Source organism: Bacillus rossius, chromosome 7 (assembly GCF_032445375.1).
Source record: "Bacillus rossius redtenbacheri isolate Brsri chromosome 7, Brsri_v3, whole genome shotgun sequence".
Classification (NCBI taxonomy): Eukaryota; Metazoa; Arthropoda; class Insecta; order Phasmatodea; family Bacillidae; genus Bacillus; species Bacillus rossius.
In genome coordinates, this window is record NC_086335.1 from 60,001,000 (window position 1) to 60,015,529 (window position 14,530).

General features: G+C 34.1%; 1 protein-coding gene across 9 annotated transcripts in view; it reads left to right on the forward strand.

The window, feature by feature from the left end:
- The window catches only part of LOC134534138 (broad-complex core protein-like), a 169,887-nt gene that overhangs the window by 119,995 nt on the left and 35,362 nt on the right, over window positions 1-14,530 (forward strand). Inside the window, exon 5 of one of the 9 annotated variants that reach the window (XM_063372247.1) lies at window positions 1,257-8,395. The exons of the other annotated variants lie outside the window; for them this stretch is intronic. Within the exon in view, the coding sequence (XP_063228317.1) occupies window positions 1,257-1,498 (242 nt within the window). The 3' untranslated portion in view covers window positions 1,499-8,395. Of the gene's footprint in view, window positions 1-1,256; window positions 8,396-14,530 lie in introns of those variants that run through there. 9 annotated transcript variants of the gene reach the window in all.

Here is a 14,530-nt window from a genome sequence, read left to right on the forward strand (position 1 = left end):
CCCCTTTCCCTTTCCCTTTCTTGCCCCTGTGCATATGTTCCCTTGATCACGCTTGATAACTGTGACCAGAGGTGGTAAAGATGTAATGATGTGAAAATTAGTGAAGCACTTTTAAGAAAACCTATTCACTATTTGCAATAGAAACCTTATTTGGGAAATACATAATGAATTGACTGGCAGATGTCAAGGCTTTGCCTGTTCAGTTTTGATTGTCTCTATTTTGAAATATTTCGATGTAATATTAGTTGAGATCTATAAAATGTAAATATGTAGTATATTTGAAAATAGTACTATTTATTTATTTTGTGTGATAGTTAGTATTGTATAGAATGTTAAATTGTGAATATTTCCTTACCTCATGGTGCTATTACAATACGATTGCACATTTGTACGATATACGAGGTGTGTTTTTTAATTAAGTACCGTTTTGAAATTAGGCCGCAGCAGTCGGGCTGTGTACCTACATCTGTTGGCCAGCCACAGATGCCATTACGGAAACATTCAACCGTGTTTGTATTTGTTTGCAAGTATATAAATTGCCTCCACCTATTGAGAATCCCGTCGACTGTGAAATATGCACTGTGATTAGTTTTTCTTTGTGCTAAAGACGTGACAGTGGCTGAAATTCATCGCCAGAGCAGTGAAGTGTATGGAGAAAACATTCAGATAAGGACAAAATCGTAAAACTTCTCTCTTTCCTTTTTGTCAGCTTTCTGCACCAAATCTTCAGAAATGACAGAAGGTCGCCTACTTCGTTCCTCACCATGAACTTTTGTGTGGCCATCTTTGAAAGCTCTAACTAATTTCCGTACCATTCCATCGGTCATAAATGTTTTCTCCCTACACTTCACTGATCTGAAGATTAATTTCATCCGCTGGCTCATCTTAAGCAATCACAGCGCGTATTTCACAGTCTGCGGGGTTCTCAATCAGTGGAGGCATGCTAAAACATAAACAAGCATAAAAACGGTCGAATGTTTCCTAATGGCGTCTGTGGCTGGCCAACAGATGTAGGTACACAGACCGCATGCGCTGAATGCCGGCCACAGTGCTGCAACGGCCTAATTTCAAAACGGCACTTACTCAAAAATCCCGCCGCGTACTCTGTGGGCCAGCTTGTATGTTCTCATCTTGCACTGTTTTGCTTGGCATAGTCATGAGTTCTTGCTGTTAACCAGTTCCATCTAGTCACTAACTGAAAGTCGCCTGGCTGGTGTTGCTTCCCTAATCGGCTATCTCTCTCTCTCTCTTGTCAGGTTGTGAGGCAACCGGGTACGGGTATCGTTGCGTGCCATGCGGGAAAATTCTGACCTCGCCACAGAGGCTGCGCCGGCACGTTCAGAACGTTCACACACGGCCGACAAAGACGCCCGTGTGCACCATATGCAATAAAGTGTATAGCACCCTGAACAGTTTGCGTAACCATAAGAGCATCTACCATAGGTCTCCTCGAGGACTTCCTGTCGACGAGCCCAGCGTAGACAGAGATAACCAGTAGATTTGGAACACAAACCATAGAGCAGTATATAAACAGAGCTGTCCAAAACATTGACGTTAGTGCCAGCAATTTAGAACATTTACAGAAAAGTGTCGTTTACACGACACATTCTCAACAAAAAGTTGTGGGAAAAAAAAATATTTAAAACTTTTACACAGTATTTAATTGATTAGCATAGTTTGTGGTCCAAGCCAAGCAGTTGCACATTTCGTTAAGAAGTATTGAAGAACGTGTTTGCTAAGCTATTGCCAATGTGTGATTTTTTTTATGTATAAATATTTTATTATAAGTCCAACAAATTAAATAATATTTTTAATGTGTGTGTTTTTTTTTACTTGATCTTTTGAAAGGATTTTAGAAGTGTCCTAAGGGCTTGAAAATGGTTTTGAATTACATAAAATTCACTATATATGCTGCAAATTTTGAAAGCAAGTACAGTATTTATTTACTTTTATTATTAATATGTGGCAAGGTAAAATGTATGTTAGTAAATATAATCATCATAACATTTTTAGTTTGTAGGGAATCAGTGAGCATGGTATGAAGTATGTTTGTAAAATATTTGTTTGTCTGTAAAATTGTTTCTGATTCCATCTACCAAACATAAGAATTTTTTGATCATGAATAAATTGTATTGTATATATCTACCAAAATCAGGGTTTACTTTTTCTCTTATTTGCTTTTTTAAATTAGAAAGGTATTTGGAAAATTTTTTAAATCTGGAAGTAAATTGTTGATTAGTTGATGTGAATAGTTAGCATAGAAAATATGAATTAGTGTGGAGTATTGAATGTGCCTAAAATTACTTAGACAAGATAAAATTACATTGTTATATTTTAAATATTTAAGAGATAATGGTGTATTAAAATGTTTTTCTGAAAATGTTGTAAGACTTAGCTAAAATATTTACTATGTGTTCACATTTTAGGCTATTCGAATTATTATTGTGTAATATTGATATGTAAATTAATTGTGACTGAAATTTTTTGTATTAAGACATGTTGTGATTTTAAATTTGTAGTTATTTAAACATGGTACAAAAACACTAAATTTTTATACAATGAATTGCAAAATTTATTAAGTTACTTCAAAAAAAAAAGTATATTTGTTTTACAGTTAATGTAATTATTTTTATATATATTTATGTAACATGTATAATTTTAAACTGTGTTAATTTAAAAAAAAAAAAAATCAGATACATAGTTTTTGAAACCATTTTTGATTTTACAACCAATGCTTTATTGGGATTTGCAAATAAACATGTATTTAAATTTAAGTGGTTTTAGTAAAATGATATATTTATGAACATATTGTTAGTATTACTAATCTCGTAGTGAAGTTCTGGTATTTTATAAATATTTTTCTTAAAACTGTGGAAATATGTTTAAAGTGCATGTAAATGAAGATCTGTTGTCACTGTTTGTTGCAAACAACGCTGGTGGTTAGTCAGCTCCCGTTTTCCAACTGCTTGTTCTGCTGGAGAGTTTTAATAGCAACAGAATGCAGTAGTGTGTAGTGTGGGCACATCAGTGTTGGCAGGAACACAATAATTCTCTCGTGGCAATCATTACGGATTTGCTAACCCAAAAAAGTTTCAGAGTTTTTTTAGATATCCTATTTCTGTTTCTTTATATTTAGTATGAAAATAGAAAAAAAAAACATATCACTAGCTTAACGATTTTTTTTTCTAAATTAGTGTTTAGATATTTCGATAGAAAAAAAAATTGCTAACAGAGTATGTTTTAATGTTTTCAAAGCATTTTGAACGAGAAAATTAATATAAAATTAGAAATCTAAAACAGTTGGATCCTTCTCTTCTGTGTTACAATGTAAATTCACGCTTGAAACCACTTGTAACGCATTGAAGTTTTCCATGACAAACAATGCAAGACTATGTGGTGTATGTCGAAGTAATTGTACAAAATTAAAATTCCTCATCCCAAGAATCATTTAAAGAACTTGATCCTAGCAGCTTGCCTTCCAATAGGTCAACTTTTTTCAGGCAGAATAGTATAGTTAATACTTGCAGGCAGTATGGCCGGGCATTCTGCATTGTATACTTTACTTTCAGTTAGTAGGTTGTGAAATAAAATTAACACAAAGCTGTTTGTAACAAAAGTTTGTATTCAAACATCAGGCTAGTTTTGTTAACTAAATAAAGTTTAGTTTGCATCTGATTTTCGTATTGGTGGTAGAACATAGTTCAACATTCTCAAATAATAAAAGCACTTGATCAGTCCAGATGTTCGGTCTAGCCCATAGTGATATGTCATGATTGTAGTTGTCATGTGTGCCATTTGTACCCAATTAGTAATGTTCTGTAATTCTGAAAGTTTCAACTCCCTGAGCACAGTTGCAAAATCTTCAGTGCAGAAAGCAGTTTATAGATAGGTTACAAGAAGAGAAAGTGAGGAAATGCTAAGGAATTCCAGCTAACCAAAACAAACATCTTAAAAAAAATTTAGAACCTACAGTTCAGTCAGAACTCATAAATCAATAATGTAGGCCAAATTAAAGTATTTAATTTATATTTGTCTTCTTTAAAATAATTAATAGGTAGTTTGTAAAATTGAAACATTTTAGTAATGTTTAGGGGACAAGATGATATGGTTTTATTTTAAGGAAAATTTTGTTTTTGAGACAGAAGATTTTGGTGTTATTGTTTTATTTTATACATAGTCTCATGTTGACTGACACATAATGCACGTGTATCATGAAATCATAATTAATAAGCATGTCTAGAACCAAACTACTTAGAAAAATAAATATGAACCACAAATTTTTGCGTGTTTGAAAGATGTGCCAGTTGTCATTAAAGTATAAAACGTGTTGCTAATGAGAAATTCAAGTTCAAATAACGTAATATGAATTTTTATCCTTCATTTAGTTATATTTTGGTACAAAATTCATGCTAAATAAATTCCCAACAATCCAATATTTGTAATTTGAACTAAGTTTTGTAAAACTGCTAATTTATATAATGCTTTTAGTTAAATTTTGGTGCTAAACAATGTACAGTACACTCCCAATTATCTGCGAAATTAAGTGGCAGGGCCACCGCGGATAGTGAAAATCGTGGATAATCTGCAAAAGAGGCAAAAATGGGAGAAAAAAAAAAGGAAACATTAATTTCAACTTAAAAATCTACAAATTTATGTACAGTAAAAGTTACAATTAACAGTAAAAATTATTATATGAATCTAAAATTTTAGTATTTTACTGAATTATTAACATATGTATATTTCAATGATGTAAACATAAAAGTGCTCGGTACTACCTCGTAACAAGGATACATTACATACTGTACGTACTTAGAGACTTCATTAGACACTAAAAAAAGCACAACTCTTTAAGTTTACAACTTTTTGAAAAAATCAGTCACTTGTTTTTGTTTCTCGCTGGGGAAAAATCTTTTCTTAATTCTTGATTTAATTTCCGCAACATAAGTTTCTCAGCCAACTGCGCATCGTCGTCTTGTTCCTCTAAACAGTGAAGCAGTCCGACGTTGTGTTGCAAAGCCGCTTCGTGAGTCATCTGCCCCTTCGCACTGGGCTCGCCTGTGGTGTTTTACTGTATACTGCACACAATACACTCGTCAGTAGAGTTCAAATTTGCTCACTGGTAATAAAATACAGATTTGCGTATGTGCTGTATTTTTTCTTAGCATGCGTGGATCATCCCATCCGCCAGCGGATAATAGGGAGTTTACTGTATTGACTTGTGTTTCAATGTTATATATTGTATTGACCTGCTTTGCGATGTTATTTAGGTTTTTTCACAGTTTACCATATAATCTTGTCCCTTGTAACTAAACATACTATTTTGGACTTAAAAAATAGTATCTCACTTGTGTTACCTACTAATAACCTGAAAAAAAATTATATAAATTTTTTATGGTTATTTTTAATTTCTTAGGTATGTTCAATACCAGCTGAAAAATAAAATTTATTTCAAGCTGTTAAATTGCTACTGGTTTTAGGCTAATTAAATTAGTCTTTACAGCATTTTAATATTTTTAATCTTAAAACTACTAAAAATTATTACAGCTATTCAGTTTGATTTATTTCTTATTTGGTATATTATTTTATAAAGCATTGTGGTAAGCATAAAAACATTGTTCTGTTGATGTTTCTATAAAGGCATCAAATTTACTTAGTTTGAAGTTTAGAGTAAAATATTGTTTGCCTTTCGTGTGATGTTTTAATTTTGCTAGTCATGTGACAATTTTAAAATACAGTAAACTCTCGCCAGTCCGTGGCCCGAGAATCCGAAGTTCTCAGAAATCCGGGGTATTTCCGAAGTGACATGATCGTTACTGTTTAGATGTATGTATCACTATTCTCAGTGGATGATAAGAGCGACGCTCACTGATATTTATAGCGCGGTAAAAGGCTCTGAACTGGCGCGCAGTCATCTCGTTCCCGTCAGATAACTGTGAAATTTGAGCGGTGACCGTAACATTATATGGCGGGAAAATAAAGATAAAGGTGTAATGCCTTTTCCTCTGGTGCTTTCAAGAAATTTTTTAACGGTTTTTTACACCTAAAACTTCAAAACCATGCCTTTTAGCCATTTTAACTCCTCTTAATCCGATATAAAAAAACAGTTGGGCATTAGCAAATTCTTAAATGCTTTTCGTAAACAGACTCCAGTCGGATATTTAGAGTAGGTTGGAAATCGCGTAGGTTTTCCTGAAGCTCTGGGCACCGTGTGTCAGTGTGTGAAACATGTTGCCAGTGACAAGTTTCCTAGCTGTGCGCGGCACACGACTGTAGTTGTCATGCGTCACACGCCGGGAATGCTGGCCAGAGGGAAGGTGAGTATAGTTCATTTGCGGTAAAAATAAATACTCTAACCGCCCTGCTAAATTTTTCCATTAAATAAATTTTGAAGTTTCAGAGATTTTCCAGCAGAAATAATGTTCTGTAACTAACAAACAAATTGTATCAAAAAATTAACGGTAAATGGCTGCCGTGGGGGGCCTTAAAAAAATGTTCATTTTACCGGGAATGGACTATACAACCTGGCTTTCGTCGCATGCAGTGTGGAGTAGGGGAGGAAGGATGTTGACAGTTTCACACGCAGAAAATGGCTAGAGGGCTGGAGAGAGGGAGAGAGATGGTTTGAGGTCTGGGAGGGAGAGGTAAGCCGTATGACGTCATGCATCCGCTGCCTTTGCAGCCGCCAGCCTGTCTAGACGAGATTCTCGCACTCCCACTTACGTCGCACAAGCTACTGCTGCCGTGTTTTTAAACGGACTGTCCAATTTTTTTTCTCTTCTTATACGAACATTAGTAAGTGCACTATAAACCAACACAAAATATATGCTGCATGTTAAATAATAGCTTTGTATAAGCTTTTATTGTGAGTTTTACCATTTTTTCCCCGATTATTTTTGTTTTGTGCCAAAATTTCAGATTTTTTGATGGTTCTAGTGTACAATTAACTAATGATTTTTTTTTTATTTCTCCCGTTTCTCTTTAGTTTAACTGGACTGGCCGTGTGTCTGTGAGGGAGTGGCCTTGAGTCTCTTGCCAGCTACGTATCGCTTCTCTCTCCCGCCCCTCCTAAATTCACTTCCCCTTATCAAGGGGCTTCCCGTTTCAGCGCACGCCACATTGCTACGCCTAGCTCTTTCACATCAAAGTGCGACTTCGGGTGCCATTAATTTAATTTAAGATGACTTTAAATTACTTTTTACACAATTTACTACCAACTTGAACAAATGGGTGTGTTAAATTTAATCAGGCCAGGCTGTAAATTTTCAGGAAAAAAAATTTCTCGGGTGCTTCATTTACTATGAATGGACTATACTGGTATTGCTTACGTACCATTCTGTTAACTTCTCAAGTGTCTTGTTTATTATGACGTCCTGTGGTAGTATTACATGTTCATTGACTACCATCTTATCTTTTAGAATTTTTTTTTGTATTTTAATGAAAATTTTTCAAAAATCCGAAGTTTTCAAAAATCCGAAGGTCATAAATCCCCGACACCCACGGATTTGCGAGAGTTTACTTAGTTTATTTTATTTTATTGACACTTATATGATAAAGTTTGTATAATTTCTTAACAGTTGGTACAACCTTAAAAGATAGGAAAAGGAACATATCACTAAATAAGTACAGACATTCAATGTGGACAAAAACACAAAACAGAACAGACAAAAGTGCTGCTGAAACAATGGAAAACACTCGACAATACCACACAAGCTTGAAAATGCAAAAGTTAAATTCTTAAGATAAAAACTTTAAAGTTTAATGCAGGTACATTAAAGTGGTGGCTTGCGAATTATTGCTTTGGGGCCCACCCCAGTTCTATTGGTATATACAGTAGAGTCCCGCTAATCCGAACTAATTGGGACCGAACCCTGTTCGGATTAGCAAAAATTCGGATTAGGCGGAAATTTCTTTTATATTGCCATTTATGGTCTTTATGATGCGTGGGCTATTTAACATCTGATGTGTCAAATATTAAAGATCACACACAAAACACACCTTTATTATTTAGCGTATTTAGCATAATATAAATACGTAAATATTTAAGTACTATGTGCGTAATCATATTTTTTTCTTTTTAGTTGAAGGAGAAATAGATAAATCATAATTTTCTTATGTACATATTAATAAACGTAAGACATTACTTGAAAAAGAACTTGTTTTTCTTTGCTTTTCAAGGTTCATAATTGTTATAAAAATATTTCTTTTTTCGTCCTAGCCCTGTTCGGATTAGGCGGATATTCGGATTAGCAGGGTTCGGATTAGCGGGACTCTACTGTATCTGTATATAATAACATACCTCTTTCACATTTGTATTTAGATATATCAAACCGCATTTTACAGGGTATCAGGGAATACTGGAAAATTATATAATTTTTACTTTAAATATTTAATTGTTATGCCCTTTTCAAATTTTTATTTATAATTTTTTTTAAATTATGTTAAGTAATCTTGTTATCAAAGTAGTTTATATTTCTTGTTCAGACATAAAATTTCTTTTTTTTTTTTTAATAATTTGTGCAATCGAAGCAATGAGTAATAATTAAAAATAACTGCTAAGCTTGCTGCCTGCAGATTGCTTTGGCCCATGACCGAAATGAGTTTCGACATTCTGTATTTTATTGGGCATTGAAGAATACAGTAATAATAATCAGAACTACAATAAGAATAATTTTTAAATCTAAAAACAAGTGATCATATTTGCAATTCTTAGATCATTTTGTAAAGTGTTAACAGAAAATGAAGAATGCAATTACAATAGTTTAAGTAACGGTAATTGCAAATTCAGTTAAATTAATTTAAATAAAATTACAATTGAATAGTTATCCTGAATATGGTTCCAACCCACAAATTCACATAATTAAAAAAAAAAAACGTTGCTACAGTTCTATCTGTTTGCACTGGAATGCCAAGTTTTCAAAAAAAAAATTCTAATTTAGAAATTTGGGCTTTATATATTACTAGCTAATGCTTTCCTCTGGGTCTTTAAAATGATTATACAGGAAAAAAAAATTTTCTCTGCTCAGGGTGTCTACCAACCGCAAGAACCAGGAAATCTATGAATTTATAGATAATTCTGGGAATGTTAAGCTGAGTGATAATGCTTACAGACCTAGCCTCTAAATTTTTGATGTGTTAACAATTTAGCTCTCGGTATACAGCATTTGGTTGGAGTAATTTTGTGAGTAGAGCAGAAGTCGTATGGAAAGGAAATGTGTAACCATGGTGCTGCCATTTTTAGCAGATGGAGTGAATCACAGTTGGTAAAGCCAATGGGAAACTTATAGCATTAACTGTTTGGTAAATTTTAACAAGATGGGCAGAATAAAAAAAATCCTTGTTGGAATTAGGTCCAAAACTGGGGTGTAGTATTTCTTCCAATTCTTTTTTTTCCTTCAATCGAAGCCGTTTTATTATAGAGTTAAACATTTTCCTCTGTAAATCTAATGATTCAATAGTCAACGTAACTGCTCCGGCAGCGAATTCAAGCGGGCGTGGAAACTATGTGTGACTTGCATCAAGAAATGAATTTGAAACACAGTATATGTGTATTTATCACACTCAGCTTTATTTTAAAGATTTCTAAGTTAAATTTTGTGTCCAAGTTTCGTAATATAAGTGTATTTGCAACACGAGAACATGCAAATTTGCTCGTTACCGAGGTTAGATGTTACACATCTCTGGCAAGTATTGAAAGACTCACTTTTTTTTGTGTTTGTTTATTTGTACGTCACCATGCCAACATTGAATGTCTTTGTGGGTGAACGCATGTTGTTGGATGTTGGAATCACAGTAGCGCGATGCTGCAGCGTGTAAGGTTCACACCCAGAGCCCTGCCCCTGCCCCTCCCCCTTCCCCCTTCCCCCTTCCCCCTTCCACCTTTAGTAGCTGCCCGGCAATGATTATCTTGATAGCTAAGGTAATTATATTTTCCCCTGGGTTGACCAAAAAAATCACAGTACACATTGCACAGCATGCACCTTTTGTAACATTTCACGTCTCACCCGCTCGTGCAGGCGATAACAAAGCGATGTCACTGCGTTTAATCTAATTGACCTCTCTGGAGTGGTATATAGTTAAGCCTAATCTCTAATAAACTTAAAATTTTTAAGAAAATCAATTTAATTTTATGAAATGAATGTCGAATGGACTTAGCATTCGTTGAAAGATACAGTTGCGCCTTTTTTATGCTCATTTTGTTGACAGTTGTTGGTCCAATATTATTTTCTTGGGTATCCAGCTTTGGAAGATATATACTATTAAATTAAGTTTATATTTGATTTTGAAAACTTATTGACTTTGTGCCAGAGACAACTGAGTCTGACTTGTTGCAAAAAATAGCGTATTTTGACGTATAGGGATTTTTGGAGTGAGTCAGTCGATCCAAAACTTTTATTACCACCCCATCGGTTTTACAACCCTATTCCCCGTAACCATGAGGGGTTGTAACAACTGAGTTTTTGTATTAGTTTTTCTATGTTACTATCAGAATTGAAGTAAACATAAATATGGTTGCAATTGTTTATGCAGCAGTTTGTTTGTTTGAAGTCAGCTTATCTGATTATTTGATAATGATGATAATAATAAGTTGCTCCGGTTTTGTCATTTTAGGACATTATCTAAGTTTATCAATAAAAAAAATCATCATCAAGGCTACCAATATTGCTTGTGGCTCATGCTTGATTGACATAAACAAATCTTATCATTTCAAACCTTTGTAACATGCATCCTAACTATAGTGACTATGTTTATTTTAAATTAATGGTATCATTTAACTTAAACCTGAATGCACACTTACATTTGCAATGTTTTCGTTGCTCCATATTTACATGCAAGGAAAAATGTTCAGTTTTGTTTTGTTTATTCATGCCATGAGTTGGTCCTTCATAAATATTTCAACTGGATTGCATTTTATATGTGGCTTCAGGAAAGAAAACGTATAATAAAAATTTGTATTTTGCAGTGAAATATAGCTTGACGTAGGGTAATATTTATACGAGGTGTGTACCGGCTGCGACATTTCATTGTTTTACGCAACCTGTATCTCAAGTTTCCCTCAGCTGTCAACTATATTTCCATTTTCTCTTTGGAGAAAAGCATTTATTCTTATTATTATTATTTTTCTTCATCTTCCTCCCCATGGTTGTAGTATAAGGTTTCGTGACTTCGGCAAGTGGTGGACAAAAAACCCTCCCTCTGCTTGAACAGAAATACAGCCTGTGCACAATGTAGTATCTGCAGTGTAGTGTATTCGCCACTTACTGCTACTACATGTAGGATACACAATAGTGTACAGCATCAGTAAGGAATTGTCTGTGGTTGCATGAATATTCCAGAATTTCAGAACTATGAAATATTTTTTGAATAGTATATATACACTTTTTCTCCACAGTCCAGCTGAGTTAGAATTGTTGTATTAAAAAATATACAAGTGCTTGTTGCATAAAACACTGCTGCAGTCTGCACAATTACAATCACACATACGCTGAACATCTGAGAAGCAAGGCTATACTTGGCCATCTGTGATGATCGCTTGGAATGCGATGATGACGGCATAGGTTTCAAAGGGTAAAATGCTACGCATTTTAAAATGTGTTTATTTAAACTTGCTAAACAAACTGGGACTATTTGTTTTCGTTATAGTGACTAGACAAGGTTCAACTTTGCACATGCCACTAGGGGGTCTAAGGCCCTAACAGACGAGCATGAAACACGGTGGGTGACACACCGCGGGTTCCACACTGGAACCACCTCACATGGTTGGAAATGAAGATGACGCAAAGTAAACTAGCGCTTTACACGCACGTGTAACAATATTGTCGGCGGGTTTTGGCTGGAATACAACATGTCACATTGAACACGTGCATGTAGCATCCTGTAACTAAAATAAACAGGCCATTTGCCTGATGGCATACAAGGTATGTTTAACTGTTAAAAATATGCTACAGGCATGGGCATCACTTCGCTTGTACTTATTTCAGAGGGTGAGGGGGCATATTTTTTTCAAATAAATAAACATGGAGGTTTGTAGCTTTTGTAAGATACTACCTACCAATTTACTTAATCTTTAAAATAATCTGAAATAGTTAATTGTATCAGTTAGAATAATAAAAATTAAGAATTGAATTTTTACAAAAATCAAATGTTAAACTATGAATAACCATGTTACTTTTTCCTAATGAAGGTTGTGACTTTAACAATTATTGGATGTGTAAGTTACATAAAAATTTCCATGGGATTTGTTAACTATGCTTTTGGTTACTTGTGGTGGTTATTTTCAAAGCACAATGTGTATCATATGAAAGTATGGTGCCCAAATTTTTAATAAAATGAACTGGGCTGGATGTACCCACCATCCATCAAGACTTTTCTTTTCAGCTTTTTTCTCAGTCGAGTTTACACAGCAGTATCTTGTCCGTCCGTGCGTTTTGACGTCTCAATGGGTCGCTCTTGTTTCCTATGCTTGTCTATCACAGGCCTAACTTAATTTTTACAAATAATTAGGGGGGAGGAGAACCCGGAAAACTGGAAAAAGCCAGGAATTTAAAAATTATTAGTTTGGTAGACACCATGTGTACTGTACATTCCGGAAAAAAAAAATTCCTAATCCCTTTAGTATAGTTGTGTGGAAAAAATTTAATTTTTTTTTCAAACATAGCTGCTTGTATAATTAATACAGCTGTAGCATAAGCGTGATTGTTATTTAATTGTACATATGGCCAAAAATCAAGCATTAAGCATTTCTGGTTGTAAATTCTTTGTAAAATTTTTCTTACATCTTTAATAAGTGTTTTGCATTCAATTTATAGTGTAGGGACAATACTATAATTTACGTACTCATTACCCTAAACACATTTGACACTTAACACCTTCTGTATTTTTGATACTCTTTACCTTTTGAATAAAAAAATATTATTCTTTGTGGTGCATTGGCAAGTTCAGACCTGCCAACTCTCACGATTTTGGTGTGAGGCTCACGATTTTAAGGTCCATCTCACGCCCTCAAGCCAAAATAGTGTTTCCTCACGATTTTTCGGGGCCCAAGATTTTGTTTGTAAAAGTTACAAAACAGGTTTTACGAAAGCTTACAGTAACGAGTTTCCATCAATACTCGAGTCACGTAAAGGAAGCAATTTTGCGTTTTGTAGCGTGTGCTGTGCTGATTTTTCTATCTCGCATAGTGAAACATGTCGCTACAAAAAAAAAAAACGACTAAAACATGAAGTGTATTGCTTCCAATAAAAAAATTAATTTGGCTGTGAACAGTGATAATAGTGTTACACGAGCAGAATGTTATTTTACATCTTTTTTAGTTGCGGCCCTGCATGATTACTACACGACACCGCTAAATTATGTTCAACTAAATTAAATTTGCAACCTATAATTTGTTGAAATAAATTTTGAATCAGAGACCATGTAACATATGTACAGGTATGTCACTTAAATTTAAGGATTCTCATTTGTTGTTTTTGTATATCTAACCTGTATTTATGGGCCTGAAAATTTTTATCGAGGACCTCATGATTTTTTAAATTTGAATGTTGGCAGGTCTGCAAGTTATTTAAAAAAATATTTATGCGTGAAAAAAATAATATAAAAAACATAATAAAAATAATATAAAGTTAGATATATATTAGCAACACAAATGTGATGTAAACATTAAAAAATAAAACCTCTGAACAAGAAATATTTACTGTGTTACAAGTTCCACAAAGTTTACAAATTTTTATCAAGAAAAACTAGCATTCCGACTATTAAGATCAAGTCTACTGATTTTCTTGTCGACAACATGTCCAGTTGTACTGAGAAACGTTTCGCCCGACCCAACAGTATCTGTTGGAATGCTCAGTACTTCCTTGTTAGCTGACCTGGGCAAGTAAACATACGTTTTGGACATTTAGATTGATTCTCGATACCACCATTTGACTTATTGCCAATGGATAACGAGGTATCAAAGTATCAAAAGTCCCCCCTCTAATTTAGAGCACAGTAAGGATTTTTAATGCTTTATTTTGGTTATGCAACAAAACTAAGATTTTAACTGATGATAGCCACCCGGTGTTCATAAAAGCACAAGGTTTATAAGTCTGTTCATCAAACATTGTCCTGATTAATGCACGTTCTTCTGCTGCTGTGTGTAATCTGTACGTCTCCACTTGCAACATTCTGGTGTCTGTACTTTCAACATCATGACTCTTGACTTCCATTACTCTACGTGAATAGTCAAGGTGGGTGGGTCTCATGACTAGTGTTTGCTTTCAAGTCTTGTCTGCCTCCCAAATGATTAAAAATATATACATACCTATATATTTTAAAATTTTAATACTTATTTTAATGCGTTTTAGCTGCTGTATCACCATATTCACTGAAATAATTTTATTGAAAAATGTCAGTATTCATACCACAGACATAAGTACGTCCTTCTAGTTTTATGTCTTTTACTGTTTTGTTTGAAATCATGATGAAAGTCAAAATTCAGGAAGCAGCTAAAAAAAATTTCAAGATAACATTTCATTGATATTAGCAAAAGTCT